The sequence below is a fragment of the Callorhinchus milii genome, unplaced genomic scaffold, assembly GCF_018977255.1.
Source record: "Callorhinchus milii isolate IMCB2004 unplaced genomic scaffold, IMCB_Cmil_1.0 Scaffold2, whole genome shotgun sequence".
Taxonomy (NCBI): domain Eukaryota; kingdom Metazoa; phylum Chordata; class Chondrichthyes; order Chimaeriformes; family Callorhinchidae; genus Callorhinchus; species Callorhinchus milii.
The window spans coordinates 24,604,224-24,631,215 of record NW_024704743.1 but is presented as its reverse complement, the minus strand read 5'-3'; the positions used below and the strand labels follow the sequence as shown (position 1 = coordinate 24,631,215).

The window sequence follows — 26,992 nt, the reverse complement described above, 5'->3', positions numbered from 1 at the left end:
ACTCAAAACAACCTTAAAGTTCAATTGTTAGGATCTTAACATTTACATTAATTACATTTTGCACCAAATAATAACTCTAAGAAGGGCACAATAACTTAAAAATAGCTTGGATGCTGCTAAAAGTTTAGTACAGGGGTGGAATGCCAAAATTAAGTTTTCAATCATGATGTTGTTTATGTTAATTTGGAATTAGCTGGCCAGCCTTCAATAACAAAAACGGCTAAAAAAACACCCAGAAAGTACTTGAGCCATTGATTGGATCAGCTCATAGCTTTAATGGGTCATGGGAAAGTAGAGCTCAGTTTGACTCACATGCACTGCGTTTATATTATTATAATGAAGCAAATCCAACTTATCCTGCATCCTCCTCAGTGGTATCAAGACTGAGGCTTCAGAATGATTTACTTTGGCTCAACCCAGACAGCCAGGTTTCTGACACATGTGGAAATCTATCATAGTACTTAAGAGTGTATCTGAACTGGATTGAGAGTTTCACATATGTATTATAATAACAATAATGGCATTTGATATGGTGGCTTATAATGCCAGCCCAAAGCACTTCACATGATTTACTGTAAAGTGGTGTGACGGTGAGTAATTTCTATGCCACCTACCCATGGAAATTCTGCGTATCTGGAATTGCATGTGAACTCTCTCCCTGGAGGGACTCACGCTGTTTACCTAATTCTGGAGAGTATTTGGTGCAGGTTGGTGAAGGCCAAGCTTGTGCATCCTGCTGGAACTTAACCAGCTAAAACACGTAGCTTGCCATTGGGAGCACTGTTTGTCAAGCTTCCTGCTGCTTGTCCAGCTAGAAGTATGTTTTCTATTAGGACTTTAGGTTAAGCGTTAACAGAGGTAAGAATCGTTGCCCCCCAATGACTATATCCCTACAAGTCCTGGTGATGAGCCAGGCTGGCTGTGCTGTTTTCAGCAGTGCCATGGAGTACTGTGGACTTACCTGGTTCAGTTACCAGACTACTGAGACTCCCACAAGGGGTTTACTCAATTCTGAAGTTCGCTCACCAAGCATGTCAGGCACTTGGAACCAGATCAGCCCTAAGGAGACCTTGCTTACCACCGCCTTGTATTCCCAAGCCTCAGAGTTTCCTCATAACCTATTAACAGATATCTGTGTTCAGCGTGGTGGCAGGTGACAGTTTGTGATATCCAGCCACCTTGATGTTCTAGAGATCCACTGTATAGTTTGAGATGTGCAGTGAAAAAAGAGCACAATATAAAGAAGTTGGCCTGAATTCATGAACCTTGAAAAGTTCACAAAGCACTGACATAAACAGAAATTCAGAGCACAGAAGGAAGTTGTTTAGACATATTAATTTATGTAATCAGCTCTTTCCAAAAATGTGATATATACAAATGGATTAGCAAATTTCACCCTTTTTTTATAGACCACACAACATTTACGAAAATGAGTCATGTCAAATTGTTTACTGATGCTTCAATGCGATACTGTGGGATGAGTGGGATTAAACAAAGATACTGAATTCAATCTTAATGGAACTATAGTGCCCTCTGTATGGATTCCCAAAAATGACAAGTATAGGGAAACTCAAAAGCTATTTCTCTCAGATAAATGTTTATATGTCAAATTGCTGGGAAAATATTGCATTTCTCAATTTGTTTTTACATTACAAACAGTTGCATATACAATTAAGTTGTGCCAATAAATACACTATCACCAGCTGCATACAGATCTGGGTCAAATCCCAACAAATTAAAGAAACTGACAAGAAACTTGACTTTCACTGCGAAGGACCTCATAGTGATTTCACACAATGGAAGAAATTAGGGTAAACGCTGCATAGTTTTAAAATTATAATTATAATGCCGCTTCCATATTATACATTTACCCACAGAGCCTGACCTGCCTCTGCTGACAACCAACAAAGAAAATCACCCAAATTTTGTGTTGGTGAAAGTCCGTAGACACTTTGCAGAGTTGGAACTATCATTATATCTGCAGAATGTTACCAATGTTGCTGGATTGAAAGAGTTTAGTAAGAGAGCAAAAATATGTGCAGAACATATAATACTACAAAAGTGGCACAATGGTGTTACAAGGAAATGGTGACTATATAGGTGCACCCTATTATAATGCCCCCTGCCCCCCAACTACTGGTGATTTCTAATCAGCTTCCTGCACTAAAACATGGCCACAATTCAGGTCATCAAGTCGCTGTGGACGTCACTTCCCGCATGTTGTTCCTACAAGAAGTGCACTTCCTTCACAAATTTACATCGATGGCATGAGAAGGACACAGATTTACATCGATGAAACTTCCTGTGAAGGAAATGATGTCAGGGGCATTTCCTGCGCATGGCACACATGTAAATATAACAGAGTCAGCAGCATTTTACAGTGCCGATTTTGTGTCAGCTTTTCCATTTCTGCCCCTCTATATTTACAATATAAAGCAATATAAATAAAAATCCTACCCTTCGACCCCTGATTCCTTTCGATCCTCGATCCCAGTAATTCCAGGTTTTCCATCCGCTCCCTAAATCCAATGAAAAACAATTCCAGATCAAACAATGTTCTTCCAATCCTCAATGAAGGCAACAAAAGAGAAAACACAAAAATCTTTATACAAATATTACCAGTACCTCAGCACCAACATATCCAGGATTTCCTTGTTCTCCCTGAAAAATTAAATTATTTTAAAATAAATAAATAATAATCCTTGCATTTAATATAGCGCCTTATCACATCATTGAGAAGTCTCAAAGCACGTCACAGGACATACTGTAAAGTGAACTGACTGGATTTTGCAGATGAAACCCGGCAGTCAATTGACCACAGAGGTGACCCACAAACAGTCGTGGATGAAGTAATCTGATTACTATTATTGATTTTTTTAAGGGATTATTACCCTTAGAAAGCGATCCGCCAATCCACCAAGTAACTGACTTCCTACTTACTACTAGGTAAACAGAGAAATGTAGAGTACGGAAACTTGCCTAATGTTTCGCCCTGTCTGGGAGTCAAATCCGGGTCCTCTTGCTTACGAGGTGAATACTCTAACCACTGAACCACATGGCTCCACAAATAATCCTTGCATTTGATGTATCACGGTGTTTAAACACTTCAAAGTGCTTTACAAGATTAACTGTAGAGTGTAGTGACTATGTATTTGTAGGCAAATGCAGCAGCCAGTTTGTGCACAGCAGAGTCCCACAAATAGCCATAAAATGAACAACCAACTGTATAAGGGGGATTGCGAATCTAACTTCTCTTTTTGAATAGTATCATGGAGCTCTTGTCTATTTGAACAAGCAGTCAAGGTCTCCCTTTAACATATCATCCAAAGGACAGCATCTTTGACAATCCAGCACTCCCCCAGAAGATACGTTTTTAATCTTAATGTAAAATTATGTCAACTTCTAAATTATTTAAACTTTTGGTGTTTAGCCTTGCCAAAACTATTTAGTAGTGTTTTCACTTATCACTAAATCTGAATTACTCAATATCCTCTCGGAGGCTGGGGCATTTTAGAATTATTGATGTTGATTGGATTTTGAGAAGATAAGATTAACATCCACCTGAACAGGCAGATGAGACAGGCAGTTTCACGTCTCAAAGGCTGGCACCTCTAGCAAGGTTGTACATTGCATTGGATTGTCAGTCTAGATTATGACCTCTAGATGAAAACAAATTCAAAGGTAATCTAGATAATTATCACATTGAACACATTGTGATACCTTAGCATAAATAAAAAAAACATTGATGCTGATTTGCCAAGGTAAAATTCAGGTCCTAAAACCTAAAGACCACTTTAACAATCCTGCTTAGTCAAAATAACAAAAATATTTCAAAACTAAAATATACATCAGCAGTAAATTGGTTACCTTTTTTCCTTTTAATCCAGGAAAGCCAAATCCATCTCTGCCATCCATGCCCTGTGCAAAAACAGACGCATAACAATTCTATAATGTTTGACCATAACTTAACAGTAGCTTAACTTTCTTTCACTCGCTTCCTTTATGTCTGATGACATTGCAAAATCTAAACACATTTCCCAAACCAGAAGTAACTATCCTTGATGTTTCATCCAATAAACAGTTTCACTTTTACCATACATTACTCCAAGCTTGTTCCATTTTGAGTATCAATGTATGATTTGCAGTCTGTACAATTATTCTCACTTTGCAACATTTTTAGCAATATAACGACTTATCTTTTAATTGCTAATCTGCTTACTCTACTGAAGAGTGGCCGATCTGATGACCAAATTCCAGTAAGATAAAAATAGACACTGTCACTGCGCTGTGATCCTGAACTACTTATACCAAAGTGGCTATGTATTTGGGCTTTGCAAATAACGTGCTGATTCGCAGCCCATTATACTTTCCTATCAGACTGGTTTCTGGGCAAGAAACTTTGTGCAATTTTGTTTTTGTTGATGATTTTTTATATACTAGTACAGTCTAAAGACGGGTCTGAAACTTGAACATTTAAGAAAAAGCAGAACAGCTCACCACAAATCCACGAGCTCCTCTTGGTCCTCTCTCACCTTTTTTACCAGGATCTCCAAACAGACCCTGTGAAACCATTTTGAAAGCATTAATCAATAATCAACACTGATGTGGTGGAGGAGGAATGAAATAGGGAGGAATTTCGCCCCTCCCCAGAGAATGTTTGGAACTCTTTTTCTGAATGCAATTCATTGATCATAAGATTCATCAACACTGAATGATGCAAAATAATAGTATTAATAATAATAATCCTTGCATTTGATATAGCGCCTTATCACGTCGTTTAGACATCTCAAAGTGCTTCACAGGATATGCTGTAAAGTGGAGTGGCTGTGTATTTTGTGGGCAAAACGCAGCAGCCTATTTCTCACAGCAATGTCAACACCTTGGAACGTCCTTCTGACATGAAAGGTACCACATAAATATAATTTGTTGTTGCCCCACAAACAGCTATGGAGTGAGTGACCAATTTTATTTGGGGTTATATTGGCCAGGACACCAGAAGAAATTCCCTTCTCTTTTCAAGTAAAGCCATGGGATCTTTAATGTCGACCTGAACACCATTCCACCAATGTGCACCATTAAACTTGGTTTAATTTTTCATCCAAAGGAAGGCACCTCTGACAATGCAAAACTCTCCCAGCGCTGCAATGGAGTGTCATTCTTAGACTATGTGAGTTCAAGTCCTGATGTGGGATTTGAACCCACAACCTTCTGACTGAGAGACAAGAGCATTACCACTGAGCCAACTGACACACATATTTCATATTCTTTACACATAATTTTATTAACTTTGAAAACAATAAATAAATGCATATTTCTATGTTTTCCACTAGAGTGGGCTGACTAAAAATACATTGCACGACTTACATTTGGTCCTTTGACTCCAGAGTTGCCAATCTCCCCATCAGGACCTGGAATCCCTGGTGGACCCTGTCATATGAATGGTAAAAAATGCATTGATTAGCATGAGTACCTGTCATTCATTATCAAAGTCACTAGCCTCAGAGGCAAGAAAAATTGTATGCTGTACTTCGCAACTAGCTATTATGCGTTTTGCAAGGGTTTAGGTCAAACTGAGAGTTGCAAAGGGAATTTCCAACCACACTATTGGCTTACTAATGCTAACAAACTTTTTGTTCTATACTTATAATCCCACAATTATTATGGCCAAAAAAATGTTGGATTTTTTATTATGGAAGCAAGAACTGAAGGTATGTGTAAGGAAACTTTATTTTTATTATTTAATTAGGAGTCCTGTAGCTCAATGGTTAGAGCACTTGCTTTATAAGCGAGAGACCTGAGTTCAATTCCAGGCAGGTCAGGGCGAAACCTTGGGCAAGTTTCCTTACTCCACACGCCTAATAATAATCCCTCCAAAAAACAAAAAAAAACAATAATAAATTGGTCATTTTCAATCTACAACTGTTTGTGGGACAATTGGCTGCCGCGTTCGCCCACAAATATACAGTCAATTCACTTTACAGTGTGTTCTGTGAAGCGTTTTGGGACGTCCTCCCGACGTGAAAAGCGCTATATCAAATGCAAGGATTATTATTATTATTATTAGTGATGAAATGATGTGCGCACAATTTGGATGTTGAACCTTTGTTTCCTTTATTATTTATTGTTCCACGGTCAATGATTACACAAAGAACAAAAAACACTTCTGCAAGACGTGATAACGGGAGCAACCAGGTTAACAGCGAGTCATTAGTGACTTGTGCTGTTGATTTTAGTACAAGTCACTAATGACGTCCTCTCTCTGTGTGACCAGAGCTCCCTCTGCCTCCTTGTCCTCCTGGACCTGTCCGCTGCATTTAACATAGTTGATCAGTTGATCATGCCATCCTCCACCATCCCCATTCTATACCAACTGCCTCTGCTCGACTAGCTCCAGCCTCCTGCAAGTCCCTCGTCCCCTCCACTGACACCCGTGCTATCAGCCATTACACCCCAAAATTATGGAACTCTGTCCCTCAGTCCCTCTGCCTTGCCTACTCCTTTTTCAATTTCAGATCACACTTGAAGACCTTCCTCTGAGAACTTTTCTACAGTCACTTGTCCCCTCCCCCTGGCTCAGGGTCAGGCTCCTCCAACGTTAAGCACACTGAAACGCTGCTCTGTGTATTGGCAAGTTGTTTTTATTGTTGTTGTTTACATCCATTCTTTTAAATTAAGCTTCAGATCAAATCATTGGGCCGACTTTGCCTGGTGTTCATTTCCTTGGGTAGTCTTTAGGAATGGATGAAAAAGTACGACATTTCATAACAGATTCAAAGTGAGAATTATATTATGAAATGTCACAATTTCCACACCATTGCCTTATTTGTAAAAGATATATCCAGCATTCTGGATTTTGTTCATACAGTATTCACTTTCTGTCAGCAGATGCCGCTGTTTCTCGTTGATGGGGATTTAGCACAACAGCTGTTTCTCCTTGATGGGGATCATGTTATGGACATAGTGGCGGGTAGCTCCCAAGTGTGGAATCATGGTTCTGCACAGCCCAAGAGAAGCCATTGAGGGTATTGACTGGATGGTACAATGGACATCAGTCCAAATTATTGTCTCTTATCAGTACCTCTGGGTCATGGTGGACACTAACTTGGACACTGTCCTGAAGGACTGCGATGAGAAGGGTCAAAAGGCAATCTGGTCATGTTCATCCCTGCTCAAGGTCAGCAAGTTCCCAATGCAGGTCAAGCTTGTGGCATACAAGATCTGTCTGCAAACCATCCTCCTTTGGATCTGAGCTCCTGCGGAGCAGAGGGGATTCCTCCAATCTATTTGATCCACGATCAAGCAGTAAGGTGGATTTATGGCAAACACGGGAAGCGGCTGCAGGAAGGGAGGGCTCAGGTCTACACTGACCTGTCGCTAAGCACCTTGGAGGTGAAAGCGGTTTCACAGCATAAGAACATAAGAAATTCTAAATGATAAAAGACCAAGGTCCATCTAGTTCACCTTCCACCTTCCTGGTAATTGCATGCACATATGTCCCAAACTTCCTATGTATTGTAGTGTCATTTCTTAAAAGAAAACTATCTAATCTCACTTGCTACAGCAAACGCATCTATTTGCCAAGGCAACCTCGAATGAGAGCCTAGATTAAGAAGTTGGTGCCAGGTAAGTCTGGTACATGGCATGGGAAGTTAACCCCTAAGTCACTCTGCTCTTCCATTCCATTTAGTATTTTACCACCTGACATAATACCTGTTCTCCTTATTCTTCCTCCCAAATGTATGATTTCACATCTATCTGAACTTGTCCCTGATTTACTACTGGAACACATTCTGGTTTAAAGAACGTGCTAATGTTTATATGTTCATGTTTAAGTACGACTTGGCAAAGGCACACAGTATTTACATGAGCAAGTCAGATCCATTCATCTTAATCTACAATGTTTTAAGCCAAAATGTTCTTATTTTCATACAGTATAGTGTGAAAGACATGTATGATTAACTCATGGTAACTTGGCTATTGTCCCTGTCCAGACTTAATGATGTGGTGTATCAAGTGACAGGAAGACTAGAAACATATAATTTACTTTGTGAACAAGTCGCAGGTGCTGCCCTTGCAGCTGTTTTTGTTAAAAAATAAGTTTAATGCTGTTGCTCGGACTTGAATGACTGAGAAGTCTTCCAGAAATATTACACTAAGACAACATTTGCAATCTGGGATGTGGTGAAGTGAATTCCGCGATGCGCAAGATTTGAGTGGGATTATCAATTGCCACATCCATGGTATGCTTCTTGTACTAAATTATATTTTCATTAAGCATTTTCTTTTCATCAGACGAGCGGCTAATACATGTTGAAACCCATCACCAAACCAGCATCCAAACCAGACTGAGAGTTCCATATATCTATGCCACCTGCACAGAAAGTTTCCTGTGTTCGGAATGGAATATGCACGGTTTCGCTGGAGGGTCGCATCCCACTTATCTGATACTAGAGAGTATTAGGTGTAAACAACAACAACAAAAAAATTATATTTATGGAGCCCATTCACATCGGGAGGATGTCCCAGAGCACTGAACAGTCAGGGGTCGGGACCCGACCATGGGGGAGGGGTGATGCAGAGGTGAGGGAAGGCAGAGAGGTGGAAGGCCGAACAAAGGCACGATTGAAGAGAAGGGTCTTGAGACCGGCCTTGAAGGATGCAAGGGAGGAAGCGAGGCGAAGGGACCGTGTGATGGAGTTCTAGAGTTTGGGGGCAGAGAGGCTGAAAGCCCGGCCACCGATGGTAGGGCGGGTCGGGCGGGAGACAGAGCAGGTCGGAGCCTGATGAACGGAGGGAGCAGGCAGGTTGGTAGGGAGTCAGCAGGTCAGAGAGGTAGGAGGGGGCAAGGCCATGGATGGCCTTCAAAGTGAGGACGAGGATCTTGAATTCAATCCTCTGGGGGATGGGGAGCCAGTGAAGTCGGGCGAGGGAGGGAGTGATGGGGTCACAGAGCCCGGTGTGTGTGAGTACACGAGCTGCAGAGTTTTGGATGATCTGCAGCTTGTGAAGGGAAGAGTTGGGAAGGCCGATGAAGAGGGAGTTTCCGTAATCGTGCCTTGATGTAACGAATACATGGATGAGGGTCTCGGCAGCCTGAGGGGTGAGGCAGTGGCGGAGTCTGGCAATGTTGCGAAGGTGGTGGTAGGCAGTACCAGTGATGGCGCGGATGTGGGGGGAGAAAGGACAGTTCAGGGTCAAACAAGACACCCAGGTTCCTTACTGGCTTAGTGAGGTTGAGTATGCAGACGTGGATGCTGATGCTGCCAGCGCCCAAGGTGCGGAGGCGCTGGCGTGAGCCAATCAGATGGGCCTCGGTCTTGCTGACGTTAAATTGGAGAAAGTTGTCCCTCATTCAGAACTTGTTGGACAGGCAGTCGGTCAGGACCCCAGTAGTCCTGGAGTTGAGGGTGGAGGCAGAGGTAGAATTGGGTGTCATCTGCAAACATGTGGAAATTTACCCCATGTCTGCGGATGATGTTACCAAGGGGGAGCATGTAGAGGGTGAAGAGGAGGGGACTGAGGACAGAGCCCTGAGGAACACCGCACGAGACAGTGCGGGGGCTGGAGGAGAAGCCATTTGCTGCGACGAAGTGGAGGAGGTGTGAAAGGTAAGTCCTGAACCAGTCAAGGACAGAACCTTGAAGGTTGAGGTAGGAGGAGAGGCGATGGAGGAGGATTGAATGATCCACAGTGTCAAAGGCAGCGAAGAGGTCAAGGAGGCTGAGGGAGCCCTGGTCACACATGGTCAGGATGTCATTTGTGACCTTGATCAGAGCAGTTTCCATGCTGTGGACGCACGGAAACCGACATGGAGGGGTTCATGGAGGGAGTGAGAGGAGAGGAAAGAGCGAAGCTGGGAGGCAACAGCTCTCTCAAGGACCTTGGATAGGAAGGGGAGATTAGAGATGGGCTGATAGCTAGATAGCTGTAATGGGTCAAGGGAAAGTTTCTTCAAGGTGGGGGTGATAGTGGCTGTTTTGAGGAGGGTAGGAACAGTGCCAGATGACAGGGAGAGGTTGATGATGTAAATTGGCAAGTGGCAAAACTTGGGGGCCCCCGAGTGTGTGTTGAGGTACCTCTGGAGTCTAACCAGCTAAAATAATATAGCTGTCATTGAAAGCACTGTCTAGCAAGCTTTCCTGCTGCTTCTCCAGCTAAGACCACCGGATCCATTATGGTTTTGGCTTGCAGGGTTCTGTGGGAAGAATCCCTGCTACCTGTGACTGGTCTGCCCTTCCAAGTTGAATCTATCAATGCTGTCATCAGCAGTGCCCTGGGGTACTGTGGACCCACCTGCCTTATGTGCCAAACCACCACAGATGGTTGGCTCAATCTGACATTCTGTTGTCAAGCATATCACCTTGGAGCCAGTTCAGCCTAACTTCAAGGAGACCCTGAGGAGGAGCTCTGCAGAGAAGCAATAATTTATTGAAAAAAATAGAATAAAACATAGGAACAATTATTAGTTTACATTTCTAGATTGAAATCCTTCAGAATATTATAGTTTTAAACTACATTTCTACTTCCCCTTTCCTCACTGTAACCACCAGTCAGGGAACAAGCGGAGAGAAACACAGGAACGACTGACATATGCTTCACATTCATCCAGAAGCTAAGTTAACCTATATCCTCTATATTGTCTCTCGGGAATTTTTGCAATTTGACAAAGATGATCATACAATGTACCTTCACATAAGTGACGCCAAGATTTATCTGGAATACAAACCTGAATACCACGATGTCCTTGCTCTCCCCTAAGACCAGGAATCCCAGAACCACCAGGTTGCCCCTGCAACGTGAATAGTATCAATCACTCATTGCTTTCAAAGTGGAGTAAGTGAGCATATGATGCACTGACAGTGTACTCAAGTCCTACAAGCACTAACAGTGTAGTGGGCTTGAAACTTGGAACTGGGAAGGATGGTGATCTAGCTTAGAGATGAGAAACATCCCAAGCTGGTTTGTCACGTAAGACAGTGAAGTGACTCCCATCTCTATGTGATACCCAACATGGTGAAATTCTATTAACAGCTACAAAAACTACCAATAGTTGAGACATTCAATAAATTATTAGGGTTATATTACATTTTAGATTTGGCAGATAAAAATTACAAAATATCTGTATTTAAATACAGTATACATAGATGCATAGTTGAATGCATATGTACAATCTTGTCACATTGACAAGAAGCTGCAAGATTCAGAGGGACCGGAGAACGAGAAAAATGTAGCATTCAACCTCAGTGCTCCTTTCTAGATGAGAGAGTCAGATTTTGCATCTTGTCTTGAAATAACAAGAAACACCCAGTATCCATTTAATGCAACTTTGCATTCAACCAAAAAAAGCCTCATCTTAATAAACATCCAGTCTAACCTTTGTTTTGCTCAGCCATCCGATTTGACCATTATTGCACAAGTAACAGGGAAATTGGAACATGAGACAAAGTTGTCTGAGTAAATTCATTTACAGTATTTGAAAAGTGAGCGTTCACAGGTATTTGTAAACAGTAATTGTTACTGATTCCTACCGGTAGGCCTCGGGTTCCTGGATCACCTTTACGACCTCTGTCACCGCGCTGGCCTTTCTCTCCCTGCGGGTCAAGAGATAAACATCATTTGATAACAAGGAAATTTCTTTCTGCAGAGTTTCCAGGTTTCAGAGTTTCACTGGAATCCTGTCCAGGCTTAACTTGGCATTACACAGGGTGCAATAACTAAACTTCTAACATCGTGCAACGTAGGAATGTAGAACAGAACAGAACTCACCTGGGCAACCGATTGTCCTCTACGACCCTCTACTCCCTGAAGCAAAAGGAAGATATTAAATTTGTAATCAATCATTTTGGTAATCGTTTGTAACATCAATGCCCATCAGCCCTTCTAGCTTAGAAAAAACTACCATGGACCTCATGCCCTGGAGAAAGTTCTGTTTAGCGATTTCCTGAACCCCAAAGATAAAACAGAAATTTCAGAATATACAGTACATCCATCCCTACTATTGATTCCTGACCTTATTTTCTTCAACAGGCAACACTTCTCTTTGCCCCCACCACTTCAGAAGCAGAGCACATAAGAGTTATTTAGAGTGATACAGCATTGAAACAGGCTTCAGCCTAACCAATCTCCGTCAGTATTTATACCCCACATGAGTCCCCAATCATCCTATGCCCTCAATTTTACCCCTCTGTTGTCTTCTCCCTCATGTCTCCATTCAATTTTTTTCTATATTGATGTTACTTGCTTCAACCACACTCAACAAATAATAGTTGTTCATCTCATTTGGCACCTATTCTTATGTCTTCTACCACTGATGGTATGAGATTATTTTAAAATAAGTAAGAACAAATAATCATTGCACGTGATATACTGCCTATATCATCAAAATGTGTCAAGGAGCCTCACAGGGAATTGCTTTAAAGTATAATGAAGATGTGTTTGTAGGTGAAAGCAGTAGTCAATTGGTGCATATCAATCAATGTCTCGTAATCAGTCATGAAGTCAACCATCAATTTTATCTGGAGGATTGTAAGCCAGGACTCTTGAGAAACTGCCTTTACTTTTTCACATAGCATCACAGGGAGCTTTAACATCCATCTGGACAGAAGCGTCCTTGATTTAATATCTCACCCGAAGGCCAGCATCTAATAATGAAATCAACTACTGTGTAATTGTAACCCTCTGATCGAAGGTAGTGGAGATTTTCTTACAGGGTTTCCTACAGGACCACGTATTCCTGGAGTACCATCAGTTCCTGGATCACCCTGTAAAAACAGTTTTCTGTGTTATTCCAGCTCTGCATGTGTAACACCTTGTTCAGTAACAATAGGATAAACAGTAGCAGAAACAGTCCTGAACTTCTGTTAAATGGAGCTGTAATAGTTGAACAGAATATCTCCTCTGTAGCTTCTAATTTAATTGACAGACATAGAATCTAGAACATCGAAAGAGGCCATTTGGCCTAACTGGTCCATGCCAATATTATCCTCCACATCAGCCTCTACCCATCTTAATGCCTCTGCCTAGCCTTTCACTCCACACAAAAACAACAGCAACAGTAACTTGCACAGTAACTTCGCACAAGATAGCATCTTGGAGCACTGACACACACATTCTTCAATTCTCCCTCATGTACTCCACATTATAAATCGATTGTTTGTGGACTGAAATCACTATGACTAAAACTCACACTTAAACTGAGCATTGCTTTGTTACATATTACATAGAGAGTCACAACTGCATTAAACATCTGCAGAACAATATTATTAAATCCAATCCATATCTTATGGGTCAAAATAACTTATTTAAAAAATCATTAAAAATTACTAAACATATAAACTCTGATGTAAAAGATAAGTGAAGTGAACATACCGGCGGGCCTATGTTTCCTCGTTCTCCCTTTAGACCTTGAATAGTACTATCAATTCCAGGTTCACCCTTGAATAGGAAGAACAAGTGGGTCAACATCTGTTCTTAAACACATCAATGGAGAATTCAGTACTACCCAGTGATCAGTCAGTTCTATCAATGAGCTCTTATTTTCAGTGGTGGCTTGCATGCTAAGAATGGAGTTTGGTCAAAACCTATGGAGTTTATGAACTGATTAAAACCAGCACAGAGTGGCGCAACCCCAAAACTGCATGGGAGAGAGCTATTTCTGCGATAGAATGACAGGAGTTTGCTGGTTTCTTTATCTCATTCGATAACACAACAGAAACTCGATGCGGAGTTTGTTGGTCTAGGCCTCTACTGAACTGATGAGACTAAATTGTCCCTAGACTTCCTAGGATTAAAGAGTGGAAAATCAGCCAGGTCTCCCACCTCTGGTCCCTCTTTTGCACCCTCTACTAGTTGTGGCAGCGGTGTGTGAAAGGTCACATTCGGCTATGATGCCCTCCACAGTAGGGGTCTGCCGACACTCATTGCCAATGTTCACACACGAAGAATGGTGAGGTACTGGAGGGCAGCCAAAACCCACAGAACAGCAAGAGGAGGTCAAACCAAATACAGAGTGGGGAAAAAATTAGAAAAGAAACACTAAATCTATCTACATTGCATGCAACGTAACCTTACAGGTGGCTATACTGTGTGAACAAAGAAGAACTGTTTCAGGCAAATCAACAGATGAACGGCAGGCTTTCCACGCCTATTCCAATGCATTCACACAAGCCATAGATTGTCTCAACTGAGTCCCTCCTGATCTTCAGTCTTACAACACTCTATATGGACACCAGTACAATCAAGATGCTTCTGTCAGCATAGTCACAGGCTGCTGCACTCACACACATCATCGCACCAGCTGCCAAGGAATAAACAGCTCTTTAAGGCATGCACTCATCAACACTCAAGATACAAGACGAGGCTTTGAAAGTAAAATATTTCTGGTTTAGATTAGAACTTCCAAAGCATTCATGTAATACAATGCTGAATAAACATAGAAAACATTGTAACTAATTTACAAAGAATGTGCCAACAGTGATATCATTTGGACACTATTTCTGTAAAAATAAATTATAATTATCCTTGCATTTTTGAGATAGCATCGTATGACATCGTCGTGATGTTTCAAAGCCCATCGTAGCATTTTAATGTAAAGTGTAATGACTGTGTATTTGCAGATGAACACAGCAGTCAATTTGTTCATATGAATGTCAAGAATCAGCCATGAAGTGAGTGACCAATTTTTATTTGGGGATTGTTGACCAGGACACAAGACAAGACTTCCTTCCTTCCTTAAATATCTTTAACATCTGCTTGAAAAACTAGCCAGGACCTTGGTTTATTAATAATAATAATCCTTACATTTGGTATAGCGTCTTTCATGTCAGGAGGTCGTCCCAAAATGCTTCATAATATATTGTAAAAGTGAAGTAACTGTGAGGTTTGTGGGTAAATGCGGCAGCCAATTTGTGCACAGCAATATCTCTTCTGAAGGGAGACACACCCCGCAATACAATACTCCCCCCCGCATACAGTGGAATGTCAATCTAAACTCTGAGTTCAAAATCCTGAAGTGGATTATCTTGTGGAACTTAAAGCACAGATAAAGGCCAGTCCGTCCAATGATGTTTATGCTGATGCATCTTATGCTGCTCTACTAGAGCCACTACCTTAATAGCAATTCCTTACTTTTTTCCCCAAAGCTGGAAAGCTTTCATGAACAACCTGGACTAGCTTTTCTTGGTTGTAGGCATAAAAATTCCAACTAAACATGTTCTGCAGCTGGTAGAGTTGCAAGCCTGGACACGTTTTCATGGATGCAGAGGTCACCAAAACTGCAAGAGGTCAAAATTCCCTCTTTTTACAGTGAACATCTGAGGGGGAAACTAAAACTGACAAGTTTAATAGAAACGTCTTGACTGCTAGAAGGAAGTTGGTAAAAACCAATTGAATTTCCAATCTTCCTGCACAGAGAATAAAACATTATTTTGATGCCTTTAGTTATGGATAAATTTCACCAATTGTCCCACAGTACATGTTTCCATACTCTCAGATCGAGAAACCAAAAATGTAGCTCCATGTTGGATCACTTATGTCTGTACTTAACCCAACAGCATTCAATCATTTTCACAAACCAAGACTTTGCCCGGCTCACTGTCAGAGGTACTTACTGAATCTCCACGTGCATTCTGCTCTCCACGTTCACCGCGAGTTCCTGGTGGGCCTCTCTTACCCTAGAAATTGGACGTGATAGATCAATTTTCTGAGGTTCAGCATCTATTCAGCATCTCAAGACAATTTACTCCTTCCTATCTCTGTGACCTGGTAACGCCATGTCATCTTGTCTGCTTCCTCCACTCAGCAGGCCTGCTCTACATTCCCTGCCTGGCCTGCCCCCACCATCGGCCTTCAGGCATTCAGTCTCTCTGCCCCCACACTTTGTAACTCCATCCCACAGTCCCTTTACTTTGCTGCCTCCCTTGTCTCCTTCAAGGCACTTCTCAAGACCCTTCTTTTCGACCGCGCCTTCAGCCACCCTCCTTTTTCTTGAGTTTAAGCAAACAATCAGTGAGAGTCAATGAACAGACTTAATGGGACTTGTCGTGTATAATGACATTGTGTGTATTATTATTCCCTTGTCTGCAGCTGTTAAAACCTTTGAGAAAATCCCATTATAAACACACACCTCCCAAATAAATATACCGATATACGCAAATCAGCAATCTAGGGGGATGAAATTTCACTGGTTAGTGAAATAATTAGCTTTGCTGGAATTCATTTATAATGAGAACAACTGCTTTGCTACAGCAAGAAATTGAATAATTGAAAGTTGGTCACTTCCAGCTGCTTTCATACCTGCTAACCTTGCAGAACAAAAAAACAGTAGACGTTCAGCAAAAAATGTTGATTTGTTAAAAGAACTGTAGATTGTTAGCGCCATAAATTTTTAATTTAAATTTTGTCATCGGTTGATCATGCGTGAAATGAACCAGTCATTTACATGTTTCATTTTGGTTCAACCCACATGATCTGCCAATCAGAAATGAAACACGCCAGTAGATTGATATATCTTGGGGATTGGATGGAAATGAAACATCCCAGTTGACTGGTCAGTGTTCGACATGATCATTTAGTCTGTACACATTTTTAAAAACTCCAATGCGATCTCTGTTCTAGAATATTTTCCCCCGAAGCCTGTTGAGCTTCCCTTGTAGACCCATAGATGGACCTAAAAACCTGTAGTCTACAGGGAAAACTCATAGAGTTGTCAGAGGCACATCTTGTAGTAGCCCAAAAGGAAGTACACTTCCTGCTTGCTTGTCCAGCTGGAGGGACAAAGATGTGGCCTTTGAAAACTGAATGCAATGAGTGGAAAAAATAACTATAAATATAAATACTCCACAAAGACATGTGTAATTCACTGAAAGGAGAGATAAAAATCTGTTGTACAGCACAATCACTTAAATAGTCCTCAGTGGCTTGTGCAATAAAAATAATATGGGTCTGGCATTCATACAGGATGTGGTATATTAAATCAAAGCACATGGTTCACTTGGAATTCTGTGTCCCAGCTGAAAGTTGGGACAGATGCAAAATTATTTCTCGGCTTTGCGTTGTGAAATATAAGGTGGAGTTTGTCACAAGACATTAACACACATGGAAAATTATGATATTTGGATCAGCTACTCAAATTTCACTGTTACAATATTATCTGAATCCCTCAATATCAGCAAACCTATCCAAAGTAAGTTGGGAATATTCTTACTAAATAATAGAAAGTTCAAGGAGATTTTGTTGAACGATCCAATATCCTAAAGAGTATAAAGAAACTGAATCCCAATATCTTTAACAGGGTCTGAAGAACAAAGGGACACAGAGTCAAACTCAGAAGACAGAAGGTGAACAGGCACTTCAGATTTAATTATTTTACACAGAGAGTGGTGACTATGTGGAATAGATTCTTTGGAGAGACGAAAGTAGCAGATTGTGACCATAATTTCCAAAGGGAAAAGATCACTATTTTGATTGAAGGGTATGAGAGTTGTAGTGGTATAGGATTATTTTGACCAAGTGAAGTGCAATGGTCTTTTGAGATCCTGTACAATCCTACGTTCCTGTGTCTAATCCCACCCTTCAGGTAATGATACCAATATTTTGTTTTCATGAAATTTGTCTGGTCTTTGAGGCAACTTTCATGACTGGTTTGGTGAGCTGTTTGTTCAATGCGAGATATCCGTTGATCATTGCATCTGATGGAAACAAAGCAATTTTGCATTGAATGGATTTTCGTCACCATCGTTAGCTTGAAGGACGTTATTTAAAGGATGACAGTAAGGATTTTACCAGATTCCCAGGATAGCCTTTTTCACCCAAGGATCCAGGAATTCCATGATTGCCCTGTAAAAAACAAGACACTGTATAAATATTTATATCCCGTTTGCAAGAGATTTATCTGTTAAAATTGATTTCAGAAAATAATTACCTGTTCTCCATTGATTCCATTGATACCATGCTCCCCGGCATGACCCTGTTAGGAAAACAGTATCATTTACATTGTTAATCAAATTACAAATAGTAAGGTAAGCAAGTATGTCAGTGTTCTTGGTTACAGCTATTATGGTTATTTTAAATTAAGAATAAATGTCATATTTACCTTCTGCCCTCGATGTCCTCTTCCTCCCTGTAAAATATACGTAGTTAATTATAAATCTTGTCTTCATAAATCGTATAATCGCCTAATTTGTACATGCACCTGAGTCCCAATCAGTTTCCTATCAAATGCATTTAGATTTATTTGTACTAGTCATATTAATCATCTCTTAACTCATAATGCTGTTCCCTATCTTCCATTACTCCCGTACTTACCAGCTGCGGGAAAAGCAGTCTTGATCTATCGACGCAAGCGCAGAAGAACTTTATTTCCTGGGATTCAATGCGATTCCAATGACGGGTCAAGAAGTCTTGACCCATCATCGCAAGCGCACTTATCAGCTGCATTGACAAACTACCGCAATCACATTTATCGGTTGCACTGAATTGCGCATGCAAAGTGTAGATTATTGATTACAGCTAATTTTATACGACTTACACAAGTTTGCCTGAATTTTAAGTCATGTTAAATGTTATGGGCCCGCCTAATATGATTGAGTTTAACTGTATTCCAAAAGATAGTTATGTTTGTTAAATGTTATTAATATAAATTACACAGATTGAAATATTTCTTGCCTTGGGGCCTCTGGGACCTGGGCATCCTTGAACTCCTCGAGTCCCATTGAAACCTGGGGGCCCTCTCTCACCCTGCAAAAAGCACAATATTCGTTCATTGTTTTCTTCAAGTTACAGCATGAACTCATCTACATCAGACCACAGATTAATACAACGCCCCAGACATTGGATGCTTATATGAAGAATAACCTTGCCCTTTTTTCCTTCAGAATGCTGAATATCATTGCCAAATCTGTACTATTCAAATCTCCAGAAGACTTGCAAAAAGCGTAGTGTTGTGTTAAGGAGCACTCACACTGCATCACCGACACAACATTCCAAGAGGACACAAGTTTAGGATTGTAAAGTGCAATTTCAGGACTGTCACCAGGAAATATTTCTGTATCCAGTGGGAAATAAACAACTGACACGAGTTACCAGGAAGATTGGTTAAGGCCAGAATATTGGATTTTTTTTTAAAAAAGGGTAAGAAGGTACATTGGATATTATGGAGAGACATGATTAAATGCATCAAAGGGCCTTCTTCACTTGAACCTTGTGATCTTTTGAAAAAGGGATCGTTCAGGTTTTAGGGGCTGTGCAGAGGCGAACAACAAGACTGATCATCAATGTTGGATAGATAAACTATGAGGAACAAGTGGATAAGCTAGGTGTGGAGTCCTGTAGCTCAGTGGTTAGAGCACTCGCTTTGCAAGTGGGAGACCTGAGTTCAATTCCAGGCAGGGCGAAACCTTGGGCAAGTTTCTTTACTCCACACACCTAATAATAATCCTTCCAAAAAACAAAAACAATAATAAATCGGTCATTTTCAATCCATGACTGTTTGTGGGACATTGCTGTGCGCAATTGGCTGCTGCGTTCGCCCACAAATATACAGTCAATTCACTTTACAGTATATTGTGTGAAGCGCTTTGGGATGTCTAGAAGACTTGAAAAGCGCAATATCAAATGCAAGGATTATTATTATTATTATTCAGTCTTGAAAAGAGATCTCTCATAAGAGAACAAGGGATGGCCAATATGCGGCCAGCAGGCCACATCTGGGCTGCATTATACATGTGTAAAATAGTCATGCGGGCGGCATGCTGCAAGTTTCAGCTGCTGGAACAGGTTCCTTGGTAGTGAGGCAGAAGCCAAGACACTGAATTAATTTAAGAAACAGATGCTGTAATGGGAATGTGTAGGATGGATATTCTGGTAAGATGACTATGAAATGAGCTCAATGTAGTTCTTCTAAACCTCTCTTGTGATCTTGTAATTGTCTTAATTCGGTTCTTTTGAAGAGATTAAAAAGAAACCGAATCGATCTAATTTAGTGCACTTGAGTTCTTCAATCTGCTTCCAATTTGTACCCACATTGACTTCTTCCCAGTCTATTAACACATATTCGAATCAGTTAAAACAGTTGCTTATTTATCTGTTAAGTGAAGTGCTTTACAGAGACAGGGTGGGAGTCCCAGCAGGGTGAGAGGATAGGCAGAAGGTGGCCAGAGGCGCAGACAAATATGGAGTTTGAAAGCCGAGTGAAGGAAATAGAGAGATTTAGGAAGAGAATCCCAGAGAGTGGAACAAAGGGTTTGAAAACGCACCCATTAATGGTGGGGTGGACTGGGCTAATTTGATATTGCACTTAATCACATTGTCAAAATGCCTCACAGCTCTTCACAAGATTTTACTGAAAAGTGTAGTGACTGCATTTGTTGATAAATTCGGCAGCCAATTTACACACAGCAATAACTCAGGAACAGCCATGAAGTGAATATCTGGTGGCCGGGACACAGAGAAAAGCTCTTTTCTTTCCTCAAATAGCACCATGGGATCTTTAACATCCACCTTAACAGGCAGACCAGACCTCGGTTATCCAAAGGACGGCATCTTGAAACAATGCAGCATACCCACTGCACTGAAACGTCAGCATAGTTTATGAGTTCAAAATCCCAATGTGGGCTTAACCCCACAACCTTGGAACTCTGAAACAAGAGAGCTACCAAGAAAACCAGGCTGACACCTGAGTCTGGGTAGAGCTAGATACCTGGGACATGCTAGGAGGGATTGGCGAACAAGATGTTGGAGATGTATGGAAATGACAAAGGTGCGGACGAGGGATCTGATTGCATTGGAGGTGATGTCGGGATGGAGAATGATGGTTGGGTGTGAACAAGGGCATGGAATACAAAGGACAGGATTCTTCTTACAACCAGAGTGTGTGTGGCATCATATTAAATCACATCTGAAAATACACTGAAGGATTTGACACAGAATGCACAATGATTGAGAAGCTAAAAACAAATTGCAAACACACAGCAGATTAACCCGTGTCTGAATAAGAAAGGATAACATTTTGGGAATGCAGCTCATCAGTAGCTGTGTTTTTCTTTTCAAGTCTATGATTTGTAAGAGGTTTGAATGCTGGGTGAGAGCATTTCCTGGCAGGGTGAAGAGACCACATGTTGAGACTGGTTGAGCTGACACCTCATGATCTATTGAACATTCCTTCACACCAATCAATCTATTGCCAAGAATGTAGCCACTTGAATTTTTTTTCAGAGAAAAATTTAAATATCCTTGGTTTTCAATCTTCTCCCTCTAGCATGATCACTCCTTTCACTAATTCGCTTACATTGGAAGTTGAAGGCAACACAGTGAAACTAAACAGCAATTTCTAATCGCACCAAACCGCAAGCATCTACTTAGCCTATTTAATCTTATCTTTCTTAAATGAATCCAACATCCTGGCCTCAACCACCCAGGGTTATAACTCATTCCAGTTGTCTGTTCCAAAAATGTCCTTTGCAAGACGTCCCAGCTTGTTCTGCTGTCTTGGCGCTGTCTCTAATATTTTCGGTTTAATTTCTCAATCCCATTTAAAATCCATATACAGTAACTCCCCATCTTACTGGACTCCAGGTATCCAGAATTTGTACCTAACCGAACTGGGCCCAAATTGGAATGTTTTTAAAAAATCTTAGATTTATCACGTTTATCTCTTATCATGCTTACAGCTTATATGGCTCATTCACTACCTTCTGCTCGCGGAATTCAAGCAATTACAATTCAAAGACAAGCCCAATCCTGTTCTTACTTAATGTCCACACATTCGCTTTTTCTAGTAGGATTGCTGGATAGCGATGGGAACTCTTACTAATCTTTGCCTCCTCAGTGCTGAGGTCAATTGTAGCACCTTTGCTGCATTCCCAGGCGAGTTCAGATAACTCAGCATAGGCTGGAGATAAAATCCTGGACATTCCAGGCTAGTCTGGACATTTCACTCAAAGCAATAGCTTTACCAATTGACCCGGTTGGGGAGGGATGAGGGACTCAAGTATTCAAGTCAAATTGAAAACTTTTGTGTATGGGAATTAATTTACCAAATGATATAAATTTATCCTTTACTATTTCTAAAGCCTAATCTTACTCACAAGAGTCTGTAGGTAAGTCAGAAAATTGTAAATTGTTGAATTCACTCTTAACTTTTAAACTGGGTTTCTTATAGAAACTTACAAGTAAAAAGGTTTCAAAATTAAGGCTGTATTTATGAATTTGCCAAATTCTGGATGCTCTGAGATATTAACAAAAGAAATTTAGACACACGTGGAATTTCTCCCTCCAAAGGTTAATGAAGAGCAAGGTACATTACACACAACTGGCTCAATAATATTAACAAAAGCAAATGCTCTTGTTTTAGCACTTAATTGCATAGACAGGCATTGAATATTGGATCTAGTATTGAATGCGAATTTTTTTAACAGCCCAGACCGATGCAATGAAAAGTAATAATCAGAGTTTCGCTCGACTGCTTTTAACATTTTAGGGAGAGAACGTGCAGTGTGTGATATGGTAACTTATCATTGATGTTAATTATAAGAAGCATCCTGACTTTAACAGCAGGTTTAACGTCTCATCCAAAGCTGCTAGCTCTGCTAAAGCAGCACTTTCCCAGCAATTCACCGGAGTCACTGGAGGACGAGCATGAAGCTGCTGAATTATCAATTGTGCCAGACGTTATAAATGTATTAATTTTGTCTCAGACTAAACAAAGATAACAAAATAAATATTTCTGTAATGTCATGCAGTAGGTATGGCCATTCCACAGTGTTCAAATGAAGGCAAAACCACAGTTGGATTTCTGGAGAAGGGTCTTCCAAAAATTATCCAAATATAGCAAATGACTTTAACATAATGACTCAGTTTTCAGCTGCTGCAAATAAACAGCCAAAATTGAAATGCACTCCCAATTTCTGTCTAAAAGAACGGTATCAGTTTAAAATGACTTTGCAGGATCGCTGAGGCTAACCCTGACAGAGAATTCTAATACCTAAACTGGTGACTTCCCCGCATTGAATAACCAACATCTGTTTTACTCTTTAGACTGCAATGCCTAGTGTACAGTGAACTTCGAGTTACTTAATGTGCTGAAGTCCTGGATTGAAGTCATGTGCAGTTTCCAACTACAATCTAACATCTAATGGCTCAATGATGTGATACCCTTACGTTGGCTTCTTTTGCATGTATCTGTACGAGTATTAACTCTCCTCGGCTTACTGCAGAAAGCATGGTCACAAACAAAAAAAAACATCCATTCCATTTGATAAAGATAAAATGGGGAATACAAAATATAGCAATTTCCTGCAAAAGTCTGCAAAGAGAAAACAACTTACCATTCCTCCTTCTTCTCCCGGAAAGCCCAGGGTTCCTTTTAGTCCATGGCTTCCCTGAAACACAGTTGCTGAGCATTTAATGAAATGGCCAATGCTTCCTTTGCTTGATAACATGCGTGAGGAAGTTACTGAAAATGCAACTATATTCAGTTATTGTATCATTCAGCTATTAACTTATTGTAACTAACCTTTGGCCCCCTAAATCCCTGACCACCAAGCAATCCCGGGTCTCCAATGCAAATACAACGGAAATTAAAGCAGTCTCTTTCCATAATTGCACTCTGAAAAAGAGGTTTTGAAACACAGCACAGAAGAAATAAACAAATGATCAAATAAAAACTGGGAATAATCAATTCTTGCTTAGAGTATATTATTCCTGTCCCATATCTGAATCATGTATCAACAATAATTTCAAACTCCTGATAAAGAGTAAACCATACCTACCCACACTAAACTCCGTACCCCCATCACACTGGTTCTTGCTATGCTCCACAGCCTCCCTATCAAAAAACGGATCTATTTCAAAATCCTCAAACTTGTCTTCAAATCCCTTCTTGCCCTGGCACCTCCCTATCTCTCCCACCTGCTTACTTTCCAACCCACTACATGTCGACTCCCCTCGACTGGCTCTGGCCTCCTGCTTGTCAGGCGCTCTGAGCCGCTACCTGTGTGGAGGCCACTATATAAGTGTAAGTTGTTGTTGTCCCTCGTGCTCTGTTCCACTATCGGTGGCTGCACTTTCAGCCACTACTCCCCGGAACTCTGGAACACTCTTCCTCTATCCCTCCACCTCGCCGCCTCCTTCCCGGTTCGCAGGGCGCGCCTGAAGATCTTTCTCTTCGACAGTGCCTATGGTCACCTCCCATCTCTCCCGGGCTCGGCATCGTGCTCAGCCACTGTCAAACGCTGTGGGATGCTACCCTGAGTGAGGGCGCTATATAAATGCAAGTGGTTAAACATTTCAATGGATAGATTGGGTTTTAACATTCCAAGTGCTGAGAGAAAGTGACAGAATATCACACAATCCAATGCTTTCTTGCGTCTCTCATGGTCACTTACGATTTCTTGCTTCAAAGAACCTCCAATATCCTGCATTCCAATAAATAGCTGCTGTTTGTATCCAAATTCATTTCCAAACTCGATACGCGAAATCTTCTTAATGTTCACTGCACCCTCCAGAGTCACAGTGATAAGTGCACTGACTCCTACTTACAGAAAGAACATGTATTAATACATAGAGTTCTGCTGTGAATCATTTCCAGAATTATTCTGAATTGGAATGAAGCAACAATATAAATAGTGAGATTTTAAAAACATCCTGCAAAAAATTCTTCTGAATTTCTCACTCTGGTTATTTAACAAGCACCCGGGCGAGGGAGAACCACAAACTGGGTGGTCAAAAACATGAGGGTAGAACAGTCGGACTGTTAAGTGGGTGGTGAAAAGGCAGATTTATCCCAGGAGTGAACACAATGGACCTCTGAGCCTGTTTCCGTCATTTCCTTTTATGTGTATATGTGTCTATGAGTTTAAATAAAACGGAATTTATAATACATTTGAGAATATTCTGTGAGCACAAAAATTGATCATGACCTTTCAATTGTTTTTTCTTGCCTTGTCCACTTTATACCAGAAAATGGATCACCTTCATCTCTTCTCCGACACACAGACACTGTATTAATTTGAACTAGCTTTGACGGATTTCCTGTACAGCAGTCTTACCACAACCTCCCGCTGATCGGGAACTCAATGCAGACATTGTAACCCTCCGTCTCATTGTGCAATTGCATAAGCATGCTTTTTTGGTAAATGAAATGAAAAGTATAGCTTCAACAGAAAAATGTGTACCATAAGGACTGAATTAAATGCAGTGGTAATTAGGAGTCGACTGAAAAACAGTCATTTTCTGCATCACTAAGAACAGCTGAATCCTTGAGGTAAGTGAAAGGATATGATTGGACAAACGCAGACTGTGTATGAACTAATTTGTTCCCCAGAGTAGATTTCTTTTACATTAAAAATTTAGTACCACCAAGAATTTAGCAAATTTAGTCTCAAGTTAACTGATAGCAATATAGACCCAGAAGCTCCTATGTTTTTTTAGGAACATAAGAATTTGCTTGGTGAAAGAAGACCAAGGTCCATCCAGTTTGCTTTCCACCATCTTGGCAGTTGCATGCATGTGTCATGTCCCAAATTATAATATTGTGTAAAAGAACATAAGAATAATGTACTTATATCCATACTTATATACTCTTCTCCTGAGGATGCTCATTTATGTGGTTAACAGTTCAGTGCATGCACCTTGACCAAGTAGTCAATCTTCATGTTTTGTACCTATGTAGTGAGGGTTGTCAGGCTTTTTGGATGTTCACTGGGGGCATCACAATCAGGTCAAACCTGCTTTCATCCCACACCCAACAGCACCACTTGAAAGCACTTTATAGAAGGGAAGAGGAAGATCTAGCGATTGGGTGTGGGAACATTGTCTTCTCTGGCCCCACTCTTTTTTGGGGTCTGCCAGGTCTGACATATGTGGAACCCATCACCGTGCTTAAGAGTATCCAAACCAAACTGAGAATTCCATGCATTCCACCTACACATGGAAATCCCAGAGATAGATTGTTAATTGCATTGCAATGTGCACTCTCTCCCTGGAAGGACACGTCCTGCTTACCTAATTCTGGAAAGTATTAGGCCCAGGTTGGCAAGACCCAAGGCCCACTCCAGTGACCAAAACTGCTGCCAAGGCTAAGATCAATTGACTTTTGTAATATGAATGTTGAATAGGGTATGTAGAACACATTCAGATATCTGCCAACTTTAAAACCGATTAAATCTCTGATGTTGGGTGTAGCCAGAATATTAGCTCCTGACCTCTGTTTGGCTTTTCAACTTTTAAACCTCATCTTTATGATCTCTTATTATTATGCTAATAATAATAATAATTCAGAAATGGCTTGACAAAAATACCCGGTGAACAAAATATCAATCTCCTGCAAAAGGGAGCTATTTTAGGTAGTTCAAACATACTAAGAAAAGTACTATTCATTCATATATCATCTGGCTGTTTTGTTGGTTTGGCTGACCTACCACTGAAAACCACTTAGAAACTACCTCCATAGAATAATTTAATGTGTAATAATAATAGTAATAATAATGACAATCCTTGCATTTGATATACGGCCTTTCACATCAGGAGGATGGCTCAAAGTGTTTCATAAGATTTTGTAATAATAATAATCCTTGCATTTGATATAGAACCTTATCATGTCTTTGAGACATCTCAAAACGCTTCACAGAATATATGAATTGACTGTATATTTTGTGGGCGAAACGTGGGAGCCAATTGTGCACAGATTTTCCTGTGAAGTGTAGTGTCTATGTGTTTTGTAGGCTTATGTAGCGGCCAATTTGCCACCAATGCTTTCGTTATGAGTTCATTGTCCTGATGAATACAGTATTAATAATGTTGCTGTTCAGTTGGAAAATTGGGACTGTTTACACACAATATATAGTTTATTAAGTCAAACAATAACCCTTACAGTTGATTATTGTTTCCCAGTCACCAACCTCAGCAACAGAACAATTACAAGTATAGCTCGTACGTTGAAATGTCCTTTTATTTTGTTATAACCTTCAAAATCTTTTGAATATTTTGAGGTCGAGCT

The 26,992-nt window shown here is 40.6% G+C and overlaps 1 protein-coding gene across 1 annotated transcript in view; it reads right to left on the bottom strand.

The window, feature by feature from the left end:
* Nucleotides 1–26,992, bottom strand: part of LOC103176248 (collagen alpha-6(VI) chain) — a 62,902-nt gene that overhangs the window by 10,252 nt on the left and 25,658 nt on the right. Inside the window, 19 exon segments of the mRNA XM_042332026.1 lie at nt 2,458–2,463; nt 2,466–2,519; nt 2,626–2,661; nt 3,868–3,918; nt 4,498–4,560; nt 5,365–5,427; nt 10,727–10,789; nt 11,529–11,591; nt 11,767–11,802; nt 12,708–12,761; nt 13,369–13,434; nt 15,609–15,671; nt 17,782–17,835; nt 17,921–17,965; nt 18,092–18,118; nt 18,664–18,735; nt 23,322–23,375; nt 23,510–23,602; nt 24,381–24,526. Coding sequence (XP_042187960.1) covers nt 2,458–2,463; nt 2,466–2,519; nt 2,626–2,661; nt 3,868–3,918; nt 4,498–4,560; nt 5,365–5,427; nt 10,727–10,789; nt 11,529–11,591; nt 11,767–11,802; nt 12,708–12,761; nt 13,369–13,434; nt 15,609–15,671; nt 17,782–17,835; nt 17,921–17,965; nt 18,092–18,118; nt 18,664–18,735; nt 23,322–23,375; nt 23,510–23,602; nt 24,381–24,526 — 1,109 coding nt within the window.